This window comes from Microcebus murinus, chromosome 10 (genome assembly GCF_040939455.1).
Source record: "Microcebus murinus isolate Inina chromosome 10, M.murinus_Inina_mat1.0, whole genome shotgun sequence".
In the NCBI taxonomy this organism is placed as follows: Eukaryota; Metazoa; Chordata; class Mammalia; order Primates; family Cheirogaleidae; genus Microcebus; species Microcebus murinus.
The window spans coordinates 33,025,672-33,041,867 of NC_134113.1; the positions used below are offsets into that span (position 1 = coordinate 33,025,672).

Sequence of the window (16,196 nt, forward strand, 5' to 3'; positions counted from 1 at the left end):
GCACATTGCATTTACTAAGATATAACAGAACATTAATCACACAATAGTAAGAATTTAATAAAACTGGTCTGTAATTTTAGAAAATATATTCATATTGCAAAATAAGTTTGAGCTTTGAAAATATTTTTAAATGATAATTAAAGCAACATAACAAAAATCAAAATGATAAAAGTATTTTTAAGTCAGTAGAATAATGTTAATGCACCAGTATTAACATGTAACTTCATAAATGATAAGGGTAATATACATCTAAATGAAAAAATACAGAAAAAATTCCAATTCATCAAATTGATATTTAAATTTATATTTCATTTCATTTTAAACTGAATATATAACTATATATTATAGTTATATATATTATAACTATATATTATAATTACATATGCTAAAACTATATATAGTTATATACGTATATATAACTATATATAGTTATATATACTTATATATATATGTATATATGTATATACATATATAAGTATATATAACTATATATAGTTATATATATTATAAATCTAATCTATTTAAGATTATTTAAAATTTTAAAAAGACCATTTTCATTATTTATTTTGAATTATTTCATGTATTAATTTATCTTTGAAATACTCAATTATAATAATCTGGTAGAATAAAGTATATTAATATATTAATTACTCATTAATACTACATTAAACAGTGTCAATAAAACATAGTTACATTTTCTTATTATGTATGTATTTAAAATTTATTATTGGTAACTAAAGCCATCTTGAATACATGTGTCATAAAAATTTAAACTAAAGAAGAAACTATATATGAAAATTTCATTACAGTATTTCAAGAATTAATTTTCTGGAGGTTATTCCACATGAACATAGGAAGAACTGCAAAACTCTCCTTTACAGATGGGAAATAACTTCATAAGAAAATAATAATTGTAAATTATATATAATAAAACAAATTAAATACAGTACTTGAAAACCTTGTATCCAGTTGGTAACATAACCAGATATCCAGCCTTCTTGAAAACAAACTATGTGTTATATATTTTGAATGCTGAAGCTTGAAGGATTAATTGGAAGTTTTCACCTTCTTTTTGCCACTTCCCCATCCACCACTGAGTTGTACAGGATTGTCACGGAATGATATACGTTCTTTTTTAGAAGGTCTTGTATTTGTTATCATTGGTGCAAGTATCCCCTTAATTGAACAACCTAGACAGTGATATTAAATGTACACTTTCACTTAACATGATACAAGTAAAATTATATTTTAAATTAAGAAATATATTTAAGTCAACAACATGCATTTCTAAATTCTATGAACAAGTTTAACAAAAATATATTTGTTGAGTTTATTTTTGTTTGCAAAACAATAATGTATAATTAAAGACTGGTATAAATTGTGTTATGTTGCATAACAGAAACTGACTAAAAATCTATCTATAGATGTCCTTGGTATTTTAAGACCATGAAACTTTTAAGACTAAGAAGTTTGTAGATATTTATATTTGTTTATCTTCATAAGTAGTTTAAATTTTTATTATTGTTTATATTTTTGTAAATAAAGCATATGTTAAAATTTGTCTTAGTCCTATTGAATTAAGGTCTTCTTCAGAAAAAGGAATTCTTGGTAAAATGGCAAGTATTTGTTCTAAAATCTTAAAATATTCCTGGGTTTTATTCTGGCTGCATAAAACATAGCTTTGTGACTCTGAACAGGTCACAACCTTTCTGAGCCTTAATTTTATAAATGAGAGAAATAACACATGCATTACAGGGTCATTGTGAATATTGCCTTTTTGATTATATTGCAGTGGTAGAAAGAGCTGTGAAAATGTTTTGTACACAGGTGCTATGAAATGGAATGGATTTTTATTTATATTCAGAAAGTTAGAAATTATCCATACAGACATAAAAAAAGGCGTTAAAGGTTAAAAACAAGTAGTCATAAGAATGGATAGTAGATTAGGAATGTTTTACTCGGCAAGACCTCAAGATGCCATATTAAGAATACTACTAAAGAATTATGATCATCTGCTTCAAATCTCCTGAGGATTAAGCAAGCGCACAGGGCTCTATTTGTGAGGAAAGGGTTAGAAAAGCAGCAGAGTGAGGCATTCCACGTCTTCTTCAGCACAGGATTGAGGCAAAGGTTCAAGCCACATGATTCTCCATTGTGATGCTTTTGTGCTTAAATAAATTTAAGAGTTTAAGGGGAAAAAAATCTATTTTTTTCAGATTAATACTTTTCCAACTAGAATTTTAAATATCTAAAAGATATCTTTGCAAATAGAAGAGTTAGCAAATATAAGACCGTTTGTGGAAATTGTTCTGTAATTTCAAATTTGGTTCAACATGATGGTGAATATTGATTGTAAAAGTCCATTTTCTATTTAAAAGCTCTTTAAAAACAGAGTATTGCATTTTGGTTTTTAATTTTAAAACTGTGATTAAGAAAACAAATTCAAAGGAGTTAGTGAACCTCCATAAAGGTAGCATATTTTACCTTTACAAAGAGAACAGTACTAAAAAGCAGGGGAAAAGTTAAAAGCTATTGTTTTAGGAAAGGATATGCAGGATCAATATCCTGAGGCTAATGCCCATGGCTAAAGGCACAAGTCTGCAGCCGAGTTAGAGACAGAACATAGCTCAGGAGCTTTGAGACCTTCAAAGCTGGCACTCCTGAAGGCAATCTCAGTAGAGACTAACAACCAAGAGAGATGCCAACTGAATTTGACTTCCAATGTGAGCCAGATTTATGCTGTGTTAAACTACTTCCTGTAAGTCAGTCAGTAGTCCTTTGAGAAACTGTAACTCTTTCAAGCAAAAAGAATATTACTAAGCATAAAAGCAATAATTTCCTAGATGATAAACTAGTGGTCTAAAAAGCATTCAGAAAGTGTCTAAAAATTTTCCCTCTTCTACTTATTATTTATATATTGGAAAGATCTAGTTTAATATTTTTCCCCAGATAATAGAATGGAATGTCAACTTCGGTCCGTTTAAAAAAACAGTAACAGTAATATTAAACCATCACCTAGCCCCAGCAGTAAAAATTTTTTCATGAATAAACTATTTCTTGATAACAAGTACATATTTATGAGAATACATTGTATAGGCAGAATTCTGGGGCCAAGAGCTGGTGTAGGAGGGCAGGGTGTCTGAGAAATGAAGAGCTACTAAGGACATGTTCACAATTCACATATATTTTAGATAAAAAATAAAGATTAATAAAAGAGTATGCAAATTTTCAAAATCACTGACAAATATTTTGTTACAAAAGAGAAAGCTAAATCAAGTCCCTTCAAAGGATTATTCAAGGTAATAAGTAGAAATATGTATTTTAAAATTAAATTCAACAACATAGTTCATTATTGGTTAACAATATTTTCGATGAAACTGTTTTAGTATAATGATGTATTAATTACGGGCTTTATTCTTAATATAAGCTTTTTAGCAAAGATGAAAAATAACATGTAAGAAAGGTAAAACTTTTTATAGAAAATATTGAAGTATTTATAGATTTTATATACTTCTAAAATAATTATTTCAAAATGAAATATAATGAATTGTATTAAAGCATAGATTTGTTTAGACCAAACTGTCATTCTTAACAGTGTTTCTACATTCTAAAGGATTTTTATGTTGACTAGAAATGTGCCATATGGTATAATTTTTATCTCTAATACTGTTCTGTTGTCTTTGTTATTTTGAAGCTGTTGATGAATCTTTAAATCTTTTTGTACTTATCTACAATGTAACCCTATATTTTAAAAGACAGTTGGTGTAATTGTTTAGTGTAATTCCTTTAGCAAATAATTAAAAATAATTTTAAAAGCATATTGTGTGATATTACAAGATAGCTTTATAGCAATTTTAAAGTATATTTTCAAGTAGAATGAAAATGCTATAGAAAATTATCCTCTAAAATAACAAACACTTAAGTGAATATATAGTGATTTTTGTCAAAACAATATTTTAGGTGAGATTAAAAGCTTGAGTTTTATAGTTCTGCTATGTATAAATAAACAATTAGAGCAGTGATCAATAGAGCTTATTCTCTCATTGCATTTAGTGAGAGATTTTTTGTTATATAAATTCTCAAATCACTAAGTATATAGAAAATAATTCGAGGAGTAAAACAAATCTCTAAAGGAATCACATACTGGCATTCATTGCAAAGTCATTACTTTGTCCTATAATTACTCTAGAAATGAAAAAAGAAAATAAAGAAGCAATTTAAAACAGTCAATGTATAATCATTCTAAAATTACTTACCCTCATGAAAATAAAAATAGCAAGAGACTCTTGCCTCAAAAATTGATATTAGAGCTAACCCTACTGATGGACTCCTGGAACAAAAAAAATTATGACTAAAGGAACTTTGACAGTGTTTTCTCTTTTCTGTGACATTGTTAAAGATTTTATGTTGTTTTTTTTTTTTACAACAATCTGCTGCATATTTGTAGGTGAGCATAGAAATCAACCAATCAGTATATGTGCTGAAACTAAGTCTTGATGAGTATGCCCTATTTTCCAAGAAGTCACTTCTTTGCTCCATAATCTGTGTTCTGCTAAAGATTTGTTCTGGTCCTTAAAAAAATTTTTTTCCCTTGTTAAATCCTTGGTTCTTTAACAAATGTCAAGGTCTATATATGCTGTGTTTTGATAAGTAATTTAATATGCAAAATGCTTTGAATGACTCTACTGGTATGTTTTAAAAAAACTGTTAAACAGGTCAAAATAGAAATCTCATGATGTATATCATAATACGTCATTGGATTTTCATTGATATACTCAACACTATGTGTCTGGATATAGAAACTATTTCAAAGTCCTTCCCATATTTTATTACTTAACAGCAGATACAGCATAAGTCAAGCATGGAGAAAAAAAATTCAACATCTTAATAAAAGTGACCAGAACAAATTTTTAGCAGCAAAGCATTTATATCAATTTAAGTGCTGTGAATGAGTTGCATTGGGCAAGTTTAAGGTTGAAATAGATATTACAATGTTCAAATAACAGTTGCTTTTTAAGGTCACTGCTATAACCTTGAATTATAATCATCATTATAGTGAACTGCAGGTAGATAATTCAAAGTCTAATACTTAGAATAAAAATAAAGTAAATATCAAACAGGTTATTTATGCCATATTTGGATTTCCTCAATGTAATATGGTAATTTTGCTGGGTTTTGAGGTTGTTTTCAAGTTTTTTCAGTGCGTAAAAATTGTTCTGTAAGTTAAAAAAATTAATAAAATTGCTGTTTCTCAAAATCCCAATTGAACAATGACATAGTCTTCTTACTCAACATTCAAGAGATGGTTTATATAAGAAAGTCAGTTAGCTTAGTACACTTGATAGCCACAAAAATATCCACAGTATTTGTTATAGTTGTTAAGAATCAAGATACTTCTTAAAAAAATCAACATGTATGTAACACAAATTTTTGTCTATGTTTATTTGGAGAAATAAATTTGCAATGATCGTAAAAACTAATATATGTCATAAAGGGTGGGGAATCTTATTTTGATAAATGTATACATTTTTCCTTATGCATTTTGCCTGTGTATTCACGTTTTATAATATCTGCCAGGCATATTTGATTTGAATCTTTGAGGCTGCCTTATCATATGCACTGTTTTCTCAGGTTTTTTTATTACACTACTGTGTTGATTTCTTCTTAAAGATACCTGTGGCTGTGTTTGCACAGACAAGGATATTTCCAATGTGGCACTAAAATTGTGGTGCAAAAAATACTGTCTTTCTCCTCTAAATTCTGTGGTTCTTATATTAATATTGTTCTACATTGTTTTCCTTTTTTTTTTTTTTGTTTTTTTTTTTTTTTCAATTTGAGTAATTTGTTTTTGGTGATAAAACCTAAATAGGTTTGTGATTTGTTTTAGAACTAGATTGGCCTTCTCTCATGTGACCTTTATTTAAGTTAACGGAAACCTTTCTTTCCACTGATAACTATGTCACATGATGTTGGTTATTGTTTTCTGCATTCCCACTGAAATAGTTGATGCCTATTGGGTATGTAAACTTCTAAGTTGACTAGATAATCAAAAGTGTAACTCAATAAGCAGTTAAGAGTGAAATTTAACAATCTCTAAGCTACCTAGGTCCCTCATTCTCTACTGCACACAATTAGCTCTAAAAGGAATTCTGAAAATCATTAGGTCATGTAAATCCCATTTCTCTTATCAATTTAGGAAGAGTCTGTTCCCAAACTTTCTAATCGTTTTTTTAAATGTCCTCTTTAGGACTCTATTCAATTTCATTTATATTTACAACTATCTACAGATATTTTTAATTAAAGAATAATGGCATACATACATAATGCTAATAATTGAGAGCATATTTTTTGCCCTTGATTGGTATGTGTGCTCCTTTGAAACAAATTAGTTCTTATATAAGACACTATATTTCAGCTCCTAATTATCTTCTCACCCCTACTTTTCCCATGTTAGTCAATTTTGCTACAGTAAATTTTTATCAAAATATGCATTTTAAGTAAATTCCAAATGCTTATTATTAAGCAGTTTCCTTTAGAATATAAATATTTAAAATCCAAATTAGATTTTCAAGATCACTTGGATTCATTGAAACCTCTAATTGAAAATCTTCCTTGAAGGCTGGTCACGGAAGCTCACGCCTGTAATCCTAGCACTCTGGGAGGCTGAGGCCGAAGGATCACTTGGGCAGGAGTTTGAGACCAGCCTGAGCAAGAGGGAAACCCTATCTCTACTAAAAATAGAAAAAATTAGCTTGGTGTGGTGGCACATGCCTATAGTCCCAGCTACTTGGGAGGCTGAGGCAGAAAAATAACTTGAGCCCAGGAGTTTGAGGTTACAGGGAGCTATGATGATACCAGGGTGACAGAGCAAGGCTCTGTCTCTCTCTCACACACACATACACACACACACACACAAGACATGTGCTTTTGAACACACATACACTGTTGGTAGAACTGCAAACTAGTACAACCTCTATAGAAAGTAGTATGGGGATACCTCAAGGAACTAAAAGTAGAACTACCATTTCATCTAGCAATCCCACTACTAAGTATTTACCCAAAGGAAAAAAAGACACCTACACTCAAATGTTTATAGCAGCACAATTTGGAAACATGTGGAGACAACCCAAGTGCCCATCAATACATGAATGGATTAATAAAATGTGGTACATGTATACCATGGAGCACTATTCAGACATAAAAAAAGATGATCTAGTATCTTCTGTAACAACTTAGATGGAGATGGAGACCATCCTTCTAAGTGAAGCATCACAAGAATGGAAAAATAAACACCATATATACTCAGTACTGAATTGGAAATAATCAATCAGCACTTATGTGCACAAAGTAAAATTCAGGGGAAATCAAGTAGTGGGAGGGTGGACGAGGAGATAAGTGAATTTACACTTAACAGGTACAATGTACACAAACTGGGAAAAGGGTACTCTTATAACTTTGACTCAAACTGTACAACAAATTATGTAACCAAAACGTGTACCCCTGTAATATGCTGAAATTAAAAAAAAATAAAATCTTCCTTTTATTCACACATTTATTCAACACATATTTGTTTAATGTCTATTACATGGCAGGCACTCTTCTATCCCTTTCAATGGAAATTTCCTGTCAATTTTATTCTGTGAGCCAAATATTAGCAACTATCATACTGTAGTTGCTTTGTGTTTGACTCTACTTCTTATTTTCATTTTTACAGTTTTCATATGGAACTGGTATAAAACAAATACTTATTTCCACATTTCCAGATAGTGAAGACTTGTGGATAGATTTCCCAAAAATTTTTCATGGAAACTTTCATTATCCCTTTTCACGCTTATTAGTTCTTAGCAGGGAGACATTTGGCAACAATAAACATGACTAGCCTGAGGATTTATTATATTATTTCACTTCAGTTTTACTCATTTGACAAATGCATTTCACATTTGACCATACCCATTTATTTTTGCACCACATTGGCTAGTGTAAGAAATTGATTTGAAAGCAAAAATGACAATAAAAATAAAAATAAAAATTAGAGTAAAAGTTTATTTAAGAAAGAAAATGATCATAAAGAAAAAGAGTAAGAACTATATTACAGTTAGAAGCATGATGCTTTAACCTATTATCAATATAGCATGCATAGATCCTGTCCCCAAAAGGTTAATTTGTTTTTCACAAAGAATAAATGTAGCTGACTATTTCTCTCATATAAGTACAGATGAAATTTGTCTTTCTTTGGATAATGTCAATTGCTATTAAACTAGCTACTGTCAGGCTAGTGCGGTGGCTCACACCTGTAATCCTAGCACTCTGGGAGGTCAAGGCGGGAGGATCTCTTGAGCTCAGGAATTCAAGAGCAGCCTGAGCAACAGTAAGTTCCCATTTCTATTAAAAGTAGAAAAAATTAGTTGCATGCACACCTGTAGTCCCAGCTATTTGGAAAGCTAAGGTAGGAGGATCGCTTATGCCCAGGGATTTGAGGTTGCTGTAAGCTAGGCTGATGCTATGGCACTCTAGCCTGGGCAACAGAGTGAGACTCTGTCTCCAAAAAAAACAAACTAGCTACTATCTTAGATCTGTAAAGATTATTTAGTGGTTACTAGTAACTATTTTATTTAACTATGCCTGAAATCATTGTTTACTGTTTAATTAAACTATTGCTTATCTTTGTGAATGGTCAGCAAGAAAGAATGGTCAAGTTGTTAAAAGACATTAGATCAAAACTATTTATTGTGTATCTACTCTGGTAAGAAGTAGACTTTTAAATTTAATCTATATTAGACCAGTCTGCTAACCATCTGAAGTGTTCTTGGTGTAATAGTAGTTAATTTTCATTATCTAGTTCTGTTTACTAGAATATTTCAAGGGTTGAAGTGTTAATGTGTTTGTTTAATTAACTGTCAATATTCAGGAAGAAAATGTCAAGACCTAACAAACCACCCATACTTTAAAAGCAAGAAAACTGAGGCAATGCAAACAAATTATTTGCCCAAATCCAAGTAATAGTAACACAGTCAAAACTTGGCTTTACCTGAGTAAGGTTTATCTTAAAGAAGTCAATGTCTTATTTAATATTCAGTAATAAAGCATGTCTCTAATATTATAGTACCATAAAGAAAATCATTAGGAAAGCAAATGTGAGATGGATATCTATTTTTGCATGCCTTTGAATGGGAAGACCTGTTCATTACCTGGCAATAAGGCCTATGAAACTGAAACTGAATAAAAGAATCAATTAAAAACAAGGCTATTGAAATTTTCAATTTTCATAAGTGAGGAAACAGAAGAGAAATATTTTTATCTATATCCATATCTCTATCTACGTATCTATATCTATTTATCTATCTTATAACTCCAACATGACTTTTTTTAAATTTAAGAATTATTTCATTTCCATGACCTATCTGAAGTGAAAAAAATAAAAATGAATTATTTTAGGAAAAATTGTTTCAGACTTTCTTATTCTTTACTTATCTCACTGACTCTGTTTATTCAAGTTTTTTGCAAACTTGATGTTACCAAAAGTTCTGAAGTTGTTCAAATTGTACTCTGATACTGGAGTTATTTGGGCTTTATTACATGAACACACACTTTAATAAAATAACAATAATGAGTAATGTTTCCTTTGAACCTTGCAAAAATAAACACAGAATAAATACTAGACACAAAATAGATACAAAATACATGTCATTTTCTTTCAGATAGTGTCTGAGGAAAATGCATCAGAATTATGTAACTATCTGGACTTTGTAAAGTCTAGGTACAAGTAAAAGTAATATAGTAGTTAATTAGTGGACAGCTGAATCAAAAATCAATTTGTTTTTCATATATAGTTTCAGTTTATATTGAAAAATATGCAAGCAAGAACATAATTAAACATAATTTTTATGCAATTTGCAACATTATATGCAATAAAAATTAAATTAAATGCAAAATGTTTCTAGCATCCAGTGAAAAAATCATTTATTTGTAAATAAATTTAAGTTATGAAATATAAGGGACCAGTAGGAAGTAGCAGAACTGCCAAAATGGTCAACATGCTAATTAGAGATCTAAGAGCCTTGGAAAAGAAAAATCAGACATAAGTTACTAGCAAGTGGCAGAAAACTTGAAGGATAACATAAAAAAAATGGCAGATAAATCTGATAAAGCATCAGTGATTACTATATTTATAAATTAAAATGAAGTAATGTATACTTGTAGCTATAAATGATAATGTGCCAAGAATTAGGAGGTAAAGTTCTCTGTGTGTGTTTGTGTGTGTAATCTATAAATTTGTCTGCATTTTCCTGGCCTGGTATTTTTATTTTTTTGAGACAGAGTCTCACTTTGTTGCTCAGGCTAGAGTGAGTGCCATGGCATCAGCCTAGCTCACAGCAACCTCACACTCCTGGGCTCAAGCAATCCTGCTGCCTCAGCCTCCCAAGTAGCTGGGACTACAGGCATGTGCCACCATGCCCGGATAATTTTTTCTATATATATTATTTGGCCAATTAATTTCTTTCTATTTATAGTAGAGACAGGGTCTCGCTCTTGCTCAGGTTGGTTTCGAACTCCTGACCTCAAGCAATCCGCCCGCCTTGGCCTCCCAGAGTGCTAGGATTACAGGTGTGAGCCACTGCACCTGGCCCCTGGCCTGGTATTTTATGTAAAATTATAAATTTATAATCCAAGGAAGAAATTTGGTAATATGAAAATACCACATAACCATAGTTTTATCTACCTAACTATATGACACTATGATAAGAATGTTGTGATTCTGGCTGGCAAGGGACAATAATGTGTGAATATCTCCACAGTCTTTGTGTTGAAAAAGTTCCTTAGGTTGTTTTGAATAACAAACGCTAGTCCATAACCAGAGCTATAATTCCTTAAAGGATATCAGGGGTTCCTAGTTTTGAGAGCATTGTATGGCCTCCATATGTGTAGTCTATTTTGGAATATTGTTACGGACAGTGACAATAGTTATTTAAACTGTGACTTACTAAAGATAAGTTCCTAAGGAGGATGGCCCACCATGAACCCTGTAAGTGCTTAAGTTTAGCAGAGTCTCTTTGGAGAATATGCAACCTTCTCACCCAAATAAGTTTCCTTATTGTAGGAATGGAAAGAGACAATTGGTGATCACAGATGTGGGTTCTACAACCTTCAAAATTAATGCTGCAATTCATTAACATGTTTCTGCCACTGGATGAAGCTTATTATTAATGCTTTCAGAGAAGAAAACCAAAGCTATTTCACATAAGAGATACTACTTATCTTTTTGAAATGCCATTAAAATATATTTTTTAGTTTTTTAAAATAAATTTAAACTCTACTTTTAAAAATTATACCAATTGTAATTAAGTGTAATTATAAGGTACAGAGATTGATCTATATTTTTTAGAAGTTTAGAATTTAGATATTTAATTAAATTTGAAATTGTATCTACAACATAGAATAAATATTAGGTGCTCAATAAATGTTTGTTGAATAAAACAGCCACAAATAACTTCAAAGGTACAATTCATTTAGGGTGATTTTTTTTTTTTTTTTTTTGAGACAGTGTCTTGCTCTATCTCCCAGGCTAGAGTACAGTGGCATCATCAGAGCTCACAGTAACCTCAACTCTTGGGCTCCAGGGATCCTCCTGCCTCAGCCTCCCAGGTACCAGAAACTACAGGTGTGTACCACCATGCCCAGCTAATTTTTCTATTTTTTGAAGAGAGAGGTCTCACTATGTTGCTCAGGCTAATCTTGAACTCCTGGCCTCAAAAGGTCCTCCCACTTTGGCCTCCCAAAATGCTAGGATTAGAGGCATAAGCCATTATGCCTGGCCATTTAGGGTGAATTTAAAGTATTATTAATCTTATCTTCAAAAAGAGAATCAATCCTTCTATCTGCTTCCAATTTTGGGCCATTAATATACTGATTTGTATAAAACTTCATAGACTTTAGTAATTACATTCAAAATAACCTAACTATTAAATTACATTGTACCTGTAGGTCTATACCTAGTTCCCTCTTTAATGTCTTTAATTTTCATTTTATAAGCAATTTTTTTCCTAAAAAGTAAACATCTAGCTATAGATTAAGCAAAGGATCATTTTCACATGCCATCCTTTGAAATGCTGAGTGGCTTCCCAATAGAAAATTATCTTTTCTCTTTTTATTTAACATGTATTAGAACATTAAAATATCAATATTTACAGTAAAATATTCTTAAAACAGACTATTTCAGTATGTGTATTGAGTTTTAGAATCAGTTCTAGCTTTTTAAAATTCAACTAGATTTTATAAAACAGCTATCATTTCTCACAGATTATGGAATTCTCTGATCTTTACTTAGAAAATTATTTTATTATTTGAAAGTTATTTTTTCCATCCTCAGTTGATTGTGCTTAGCTAAAGTAATTAGAGATAATTTGAACAGTGTTTGAGATCAGAGTCATTTAGAAGTATTCTGACACGGAGATAATTTTGAGTTACAAGCATGATTTTCATACTGTAAAACATTAGAAAAATAGCTTTAGTTGCTTTTTATTTGGGAAATTATCATATACAAAGTTTTATTGTTGTAGTTGTACAATTACAGAATTCGAAAGCTACAGGGACTCTTGGATCTCCTTTATATTTTTGTTGTTGTTGATTTTTCCCCCTCTTCCCACACGAGTCCAAAATACATACATATATTAATTTTTTTCATCTAATGCTCACCATAGCATTCTCTTAATGGACAAACCAGACCTCAACTACCTTATCCAAGTTCACAAAGATCATATGTGTAAAAACTGGAATTCAAATTCAAATCTGATCTACTATAAGTTTCTTTCCACTATGCCAACATGCATTTACCTGTTAATTTTACATAGAAGTTGTAAGCAATTTAACCAAGATCACAAACAAGCTGGTAAAGAGCCAAACAAGGACTAGAAATTAGACTGTCCAATCTCTAAACACATACTCTTACCAATACCACACTCCATGTCTAAAAATGCAATCAGCATATTATTCATCCTTTACTACTCTGTACCTTGCAATTCCAGTTTAACGAGACCTATATTATACTTTATTGGTCATTCCCTAGTTAATCGTTTTCCCTAGTTAATGACATGGTTTTATAGGCTGGAAATAGCTTATAAAACTTAGAAGAAAAGAATAATGGTGGACCAACACTTTCTTGACAATCTCAGACCTTCTTATGCTTTTCCTATTTCACTCGAACACATTTTTTAGATTAAAATGCTGTGAATAAATAATACTGGGACTTAATTTGGTTCAAGCTCTGAATCTCCTCTAAAGAGAAAAAAATTGAGAACAAATTACTTTTTTTTTCTAAAGATATATACATACATTTAAAATTCAAATACATATATAAAATCATTACATTCAGAAAGTGGTAATTTAATGCATGTATATATGTCCATTACCAATATGCCTCTTAGCAACAAATGTATCCTTCACTGTACATTTTATGATTAAAAAAAATTCCTTTGAGCATTTCTCTCCTAAAGTTAGGACAATGTTAAGCTTTCTCAGTAGAAGGTTCTGGAAGAGCATTCCAGGAAAAGGCTTTGTAATTTCTGGCATAGGTAGGGTTAGGGTAGACATTATGGATTTGAAGACCTTGGATGTAGCCTGCCTGAAATACAGGCCCATAACAAGGTCTCTATGCAACTCTAGGCTTACCATCGTCCTCTCCACAGGAACATCAAAGCTTGGTGCACCTTATGCCCTTATCAGGGCCCACTCTCTCTACATGCCTATGCTAGTGATTGCTAATCATCTGCTCTCCCTCCTACACTCTGGAGAGTTGCCTATTATTTGCCTAGTAACTCCAGACCAGATCTGGAATAGCCAAATCAGAGAACTTCTCTGCTATCCAGTGACTGAACCATACCTTCTCCAATGAGGTTCACTGAGGCCTGAACCCCTTCCAAGTTTGACCTTCCTTTGGTGCTTTCCCTCAGCTGTAGGGTACCATAGAGAGTTTCCTTTTATTTTTATAGCTGTTACTTTATTATAGTTAATAATTCTTACATTAAACTTTCCCTGTTTAACCTACCATATGATATTTATCTCCTGATTAAACCCATACCACCATAGCATAAAAATTTATATAGATCATAAGCTCCAAGATGGCTGGAAATACTGTGGTCTTGCTCAGCATTTTCTTTCTTGTGTAGAGCACAGACCCATCAGTGAACACTCCATAAATATTTTTGAATGAAAAAAATGACAGCATTGTAGAAATTTGCATGTCATAATTGGGTTGTTTGAAAAATTGACCTGGACTGTAACACTTAGCATATGGATAGACAGTATTCTTTAATGCTTATAAATACCAGGATATTGGACAGGTCAGGTACTTCTAGAAACTATGGTAGATACTGTTGAATGCCTGCCAAGTAGGCTATCTTCTACCTTTTGTCTCTATTGGTATAGCCTTCTTCTTACTATGGAGCAAGAAAATGTCAGGAACTCTCTTTCCTACCTCTCATGCGTCTAAAGGATGACCACAGTCATCCATCCATCTATCCATCTATCCGTCCAATATATATAAAAGTGCCTATAATATGCCAGGGAGTTGTTCTAGAGACCTAGAATACTTCATTATATTCCACGACTTCCTAGAACAGATATTCTACAGGTATTAGAGAAGAAGAAGAAACAATAAACACAAAACATTAGCATGACACTGTTGTTCCCAATGGAATCTGAACAGGCTTTCAAGAGAGACTTTCCTCCCTAGTAGAGGCCAAGTCCTTCAAAATCCCATCTTCATGTCAACTGAATTCTATCACAGAGTGCTATTTATAATATATGATAACCTTACTTTAATATCTGCAACCACTTATTAGCATAAATCTTACACATGGTTGGAGATAAGTCTATAGAATATTAATGAAAATGTTTTTCTTATTTTGTACAAGACAATATCCATTGAAAAATAAAGTTATATGAATATATGATATAGGAGAACAGCAACAATGGCTCATATACTCATTTATTCTCTTAATCTAAGTGTCTGCAAATATGCTAGACACAAACATTTCATCTCTGTATTTTCTTAATGGCCTGTAGTTGTGCTTTGCACATTGTAAACATATAATTGCTTACTATTATTATATGTGGTTTATATAATAGTCCAAAGATATATGCAATAATATTTAGTTCTTGAGTTCACACAACATGGAATTATGAATGCATATATATTATATATATATATATAACAGCTATACACAAATTAGATATTTGTATACAAATGAACCTATAAATATATACACATAGATAAATATATACACATAGATATACATGAACACACAACATGCTAATACTTCTTGATTTACAAATTTAAAATTGTATTATTGGAATGTGCTTATTCCACTTGGAATAAATCTTAATGGCCATCTTTGGAATCTACTTTTGCTTTAGTAATTACCTTTAGTGTCTCAATCTATATAAAATATTAGTCATGGACTTATAGCAATCTATTTCATTTTGAAGTTTTGATAACAAAAAATTAATCATTTTTGATAAAATCTATAAAATTATTCTATCAATATATTGGAGGCAGTATGTAATGTTAGAACAGATTCAGAATACCTTTCTTCAACTGATATTAGCTTTCTAAAACTGTAAGTTATTTTTAGATGTCTTCATTAATTATCATTATTAGCAAAAAAGTTCAAGTCTTCCACTTTACTTTCAAACTTACCTAAAATTAGGCTTCCTTTTTAATCCAAATTTACTTTACATTACTTCAGTATGTGGAATTTCTGGTTCAGAAAGACTCCTCAGTATTCCACACATTTACATTCCCATTTTACCCTTTGCCTTTGTGGTTTTCTTCCACTTCTTCCCTTACTTAATTCCCAAATATCATTCTACGTACAAATCAAGTACATTGCCTCCAAGAAGCCTTCCTCACTCACTTCAGCCACATTAATTGTTTTACTTCTGAACAATATTTTTTCCATATTCAGAAAATTGAATATTATATTAAATGGCTTGCATTCCATGAGAAGTTTAGATATATCCAAAGAAGAACTTGACTAGCGGCTGATTATCAACTATTACACATATATTGTAGATTCTCAATCCCTAACTGTGAAAATGGAATATATCCTGGAAAGTGCAGAGATGATAAGAAGGAGGCACCTAGGAACCATTTGGGTATATAGTGAGCAGTGAGCATTCAATAAATGGCTCCTCAACAA

The 16,196-nt window shown here is 31.2% G+C and overlaps 1 protein-coding gene across 1 annotated transcript in view; it reads right to left on the minus strand.

Moving 5' to 3' along the window:
* Positions 1-738: 738 nt before the first annotated feature.
* Positions 739-16,196, minus strand: part of LRRIQ1 (leucine rich repeats and IQ motif containing 1) — a 189,339-nt gene continuing 173,881 nt past the window's right edge. The window contains exon 28 of the mRNA XM_012740832.3: positions 739-1,190. Coding sequence (XP_012596286.2) covers positions 1,048-1,190 — 143 coding nt within the window. The 3' untranslated portion in view covers positions 739-1,047. The remainder of the gene's footprint in view (positions 1,191-16,196) is intronic.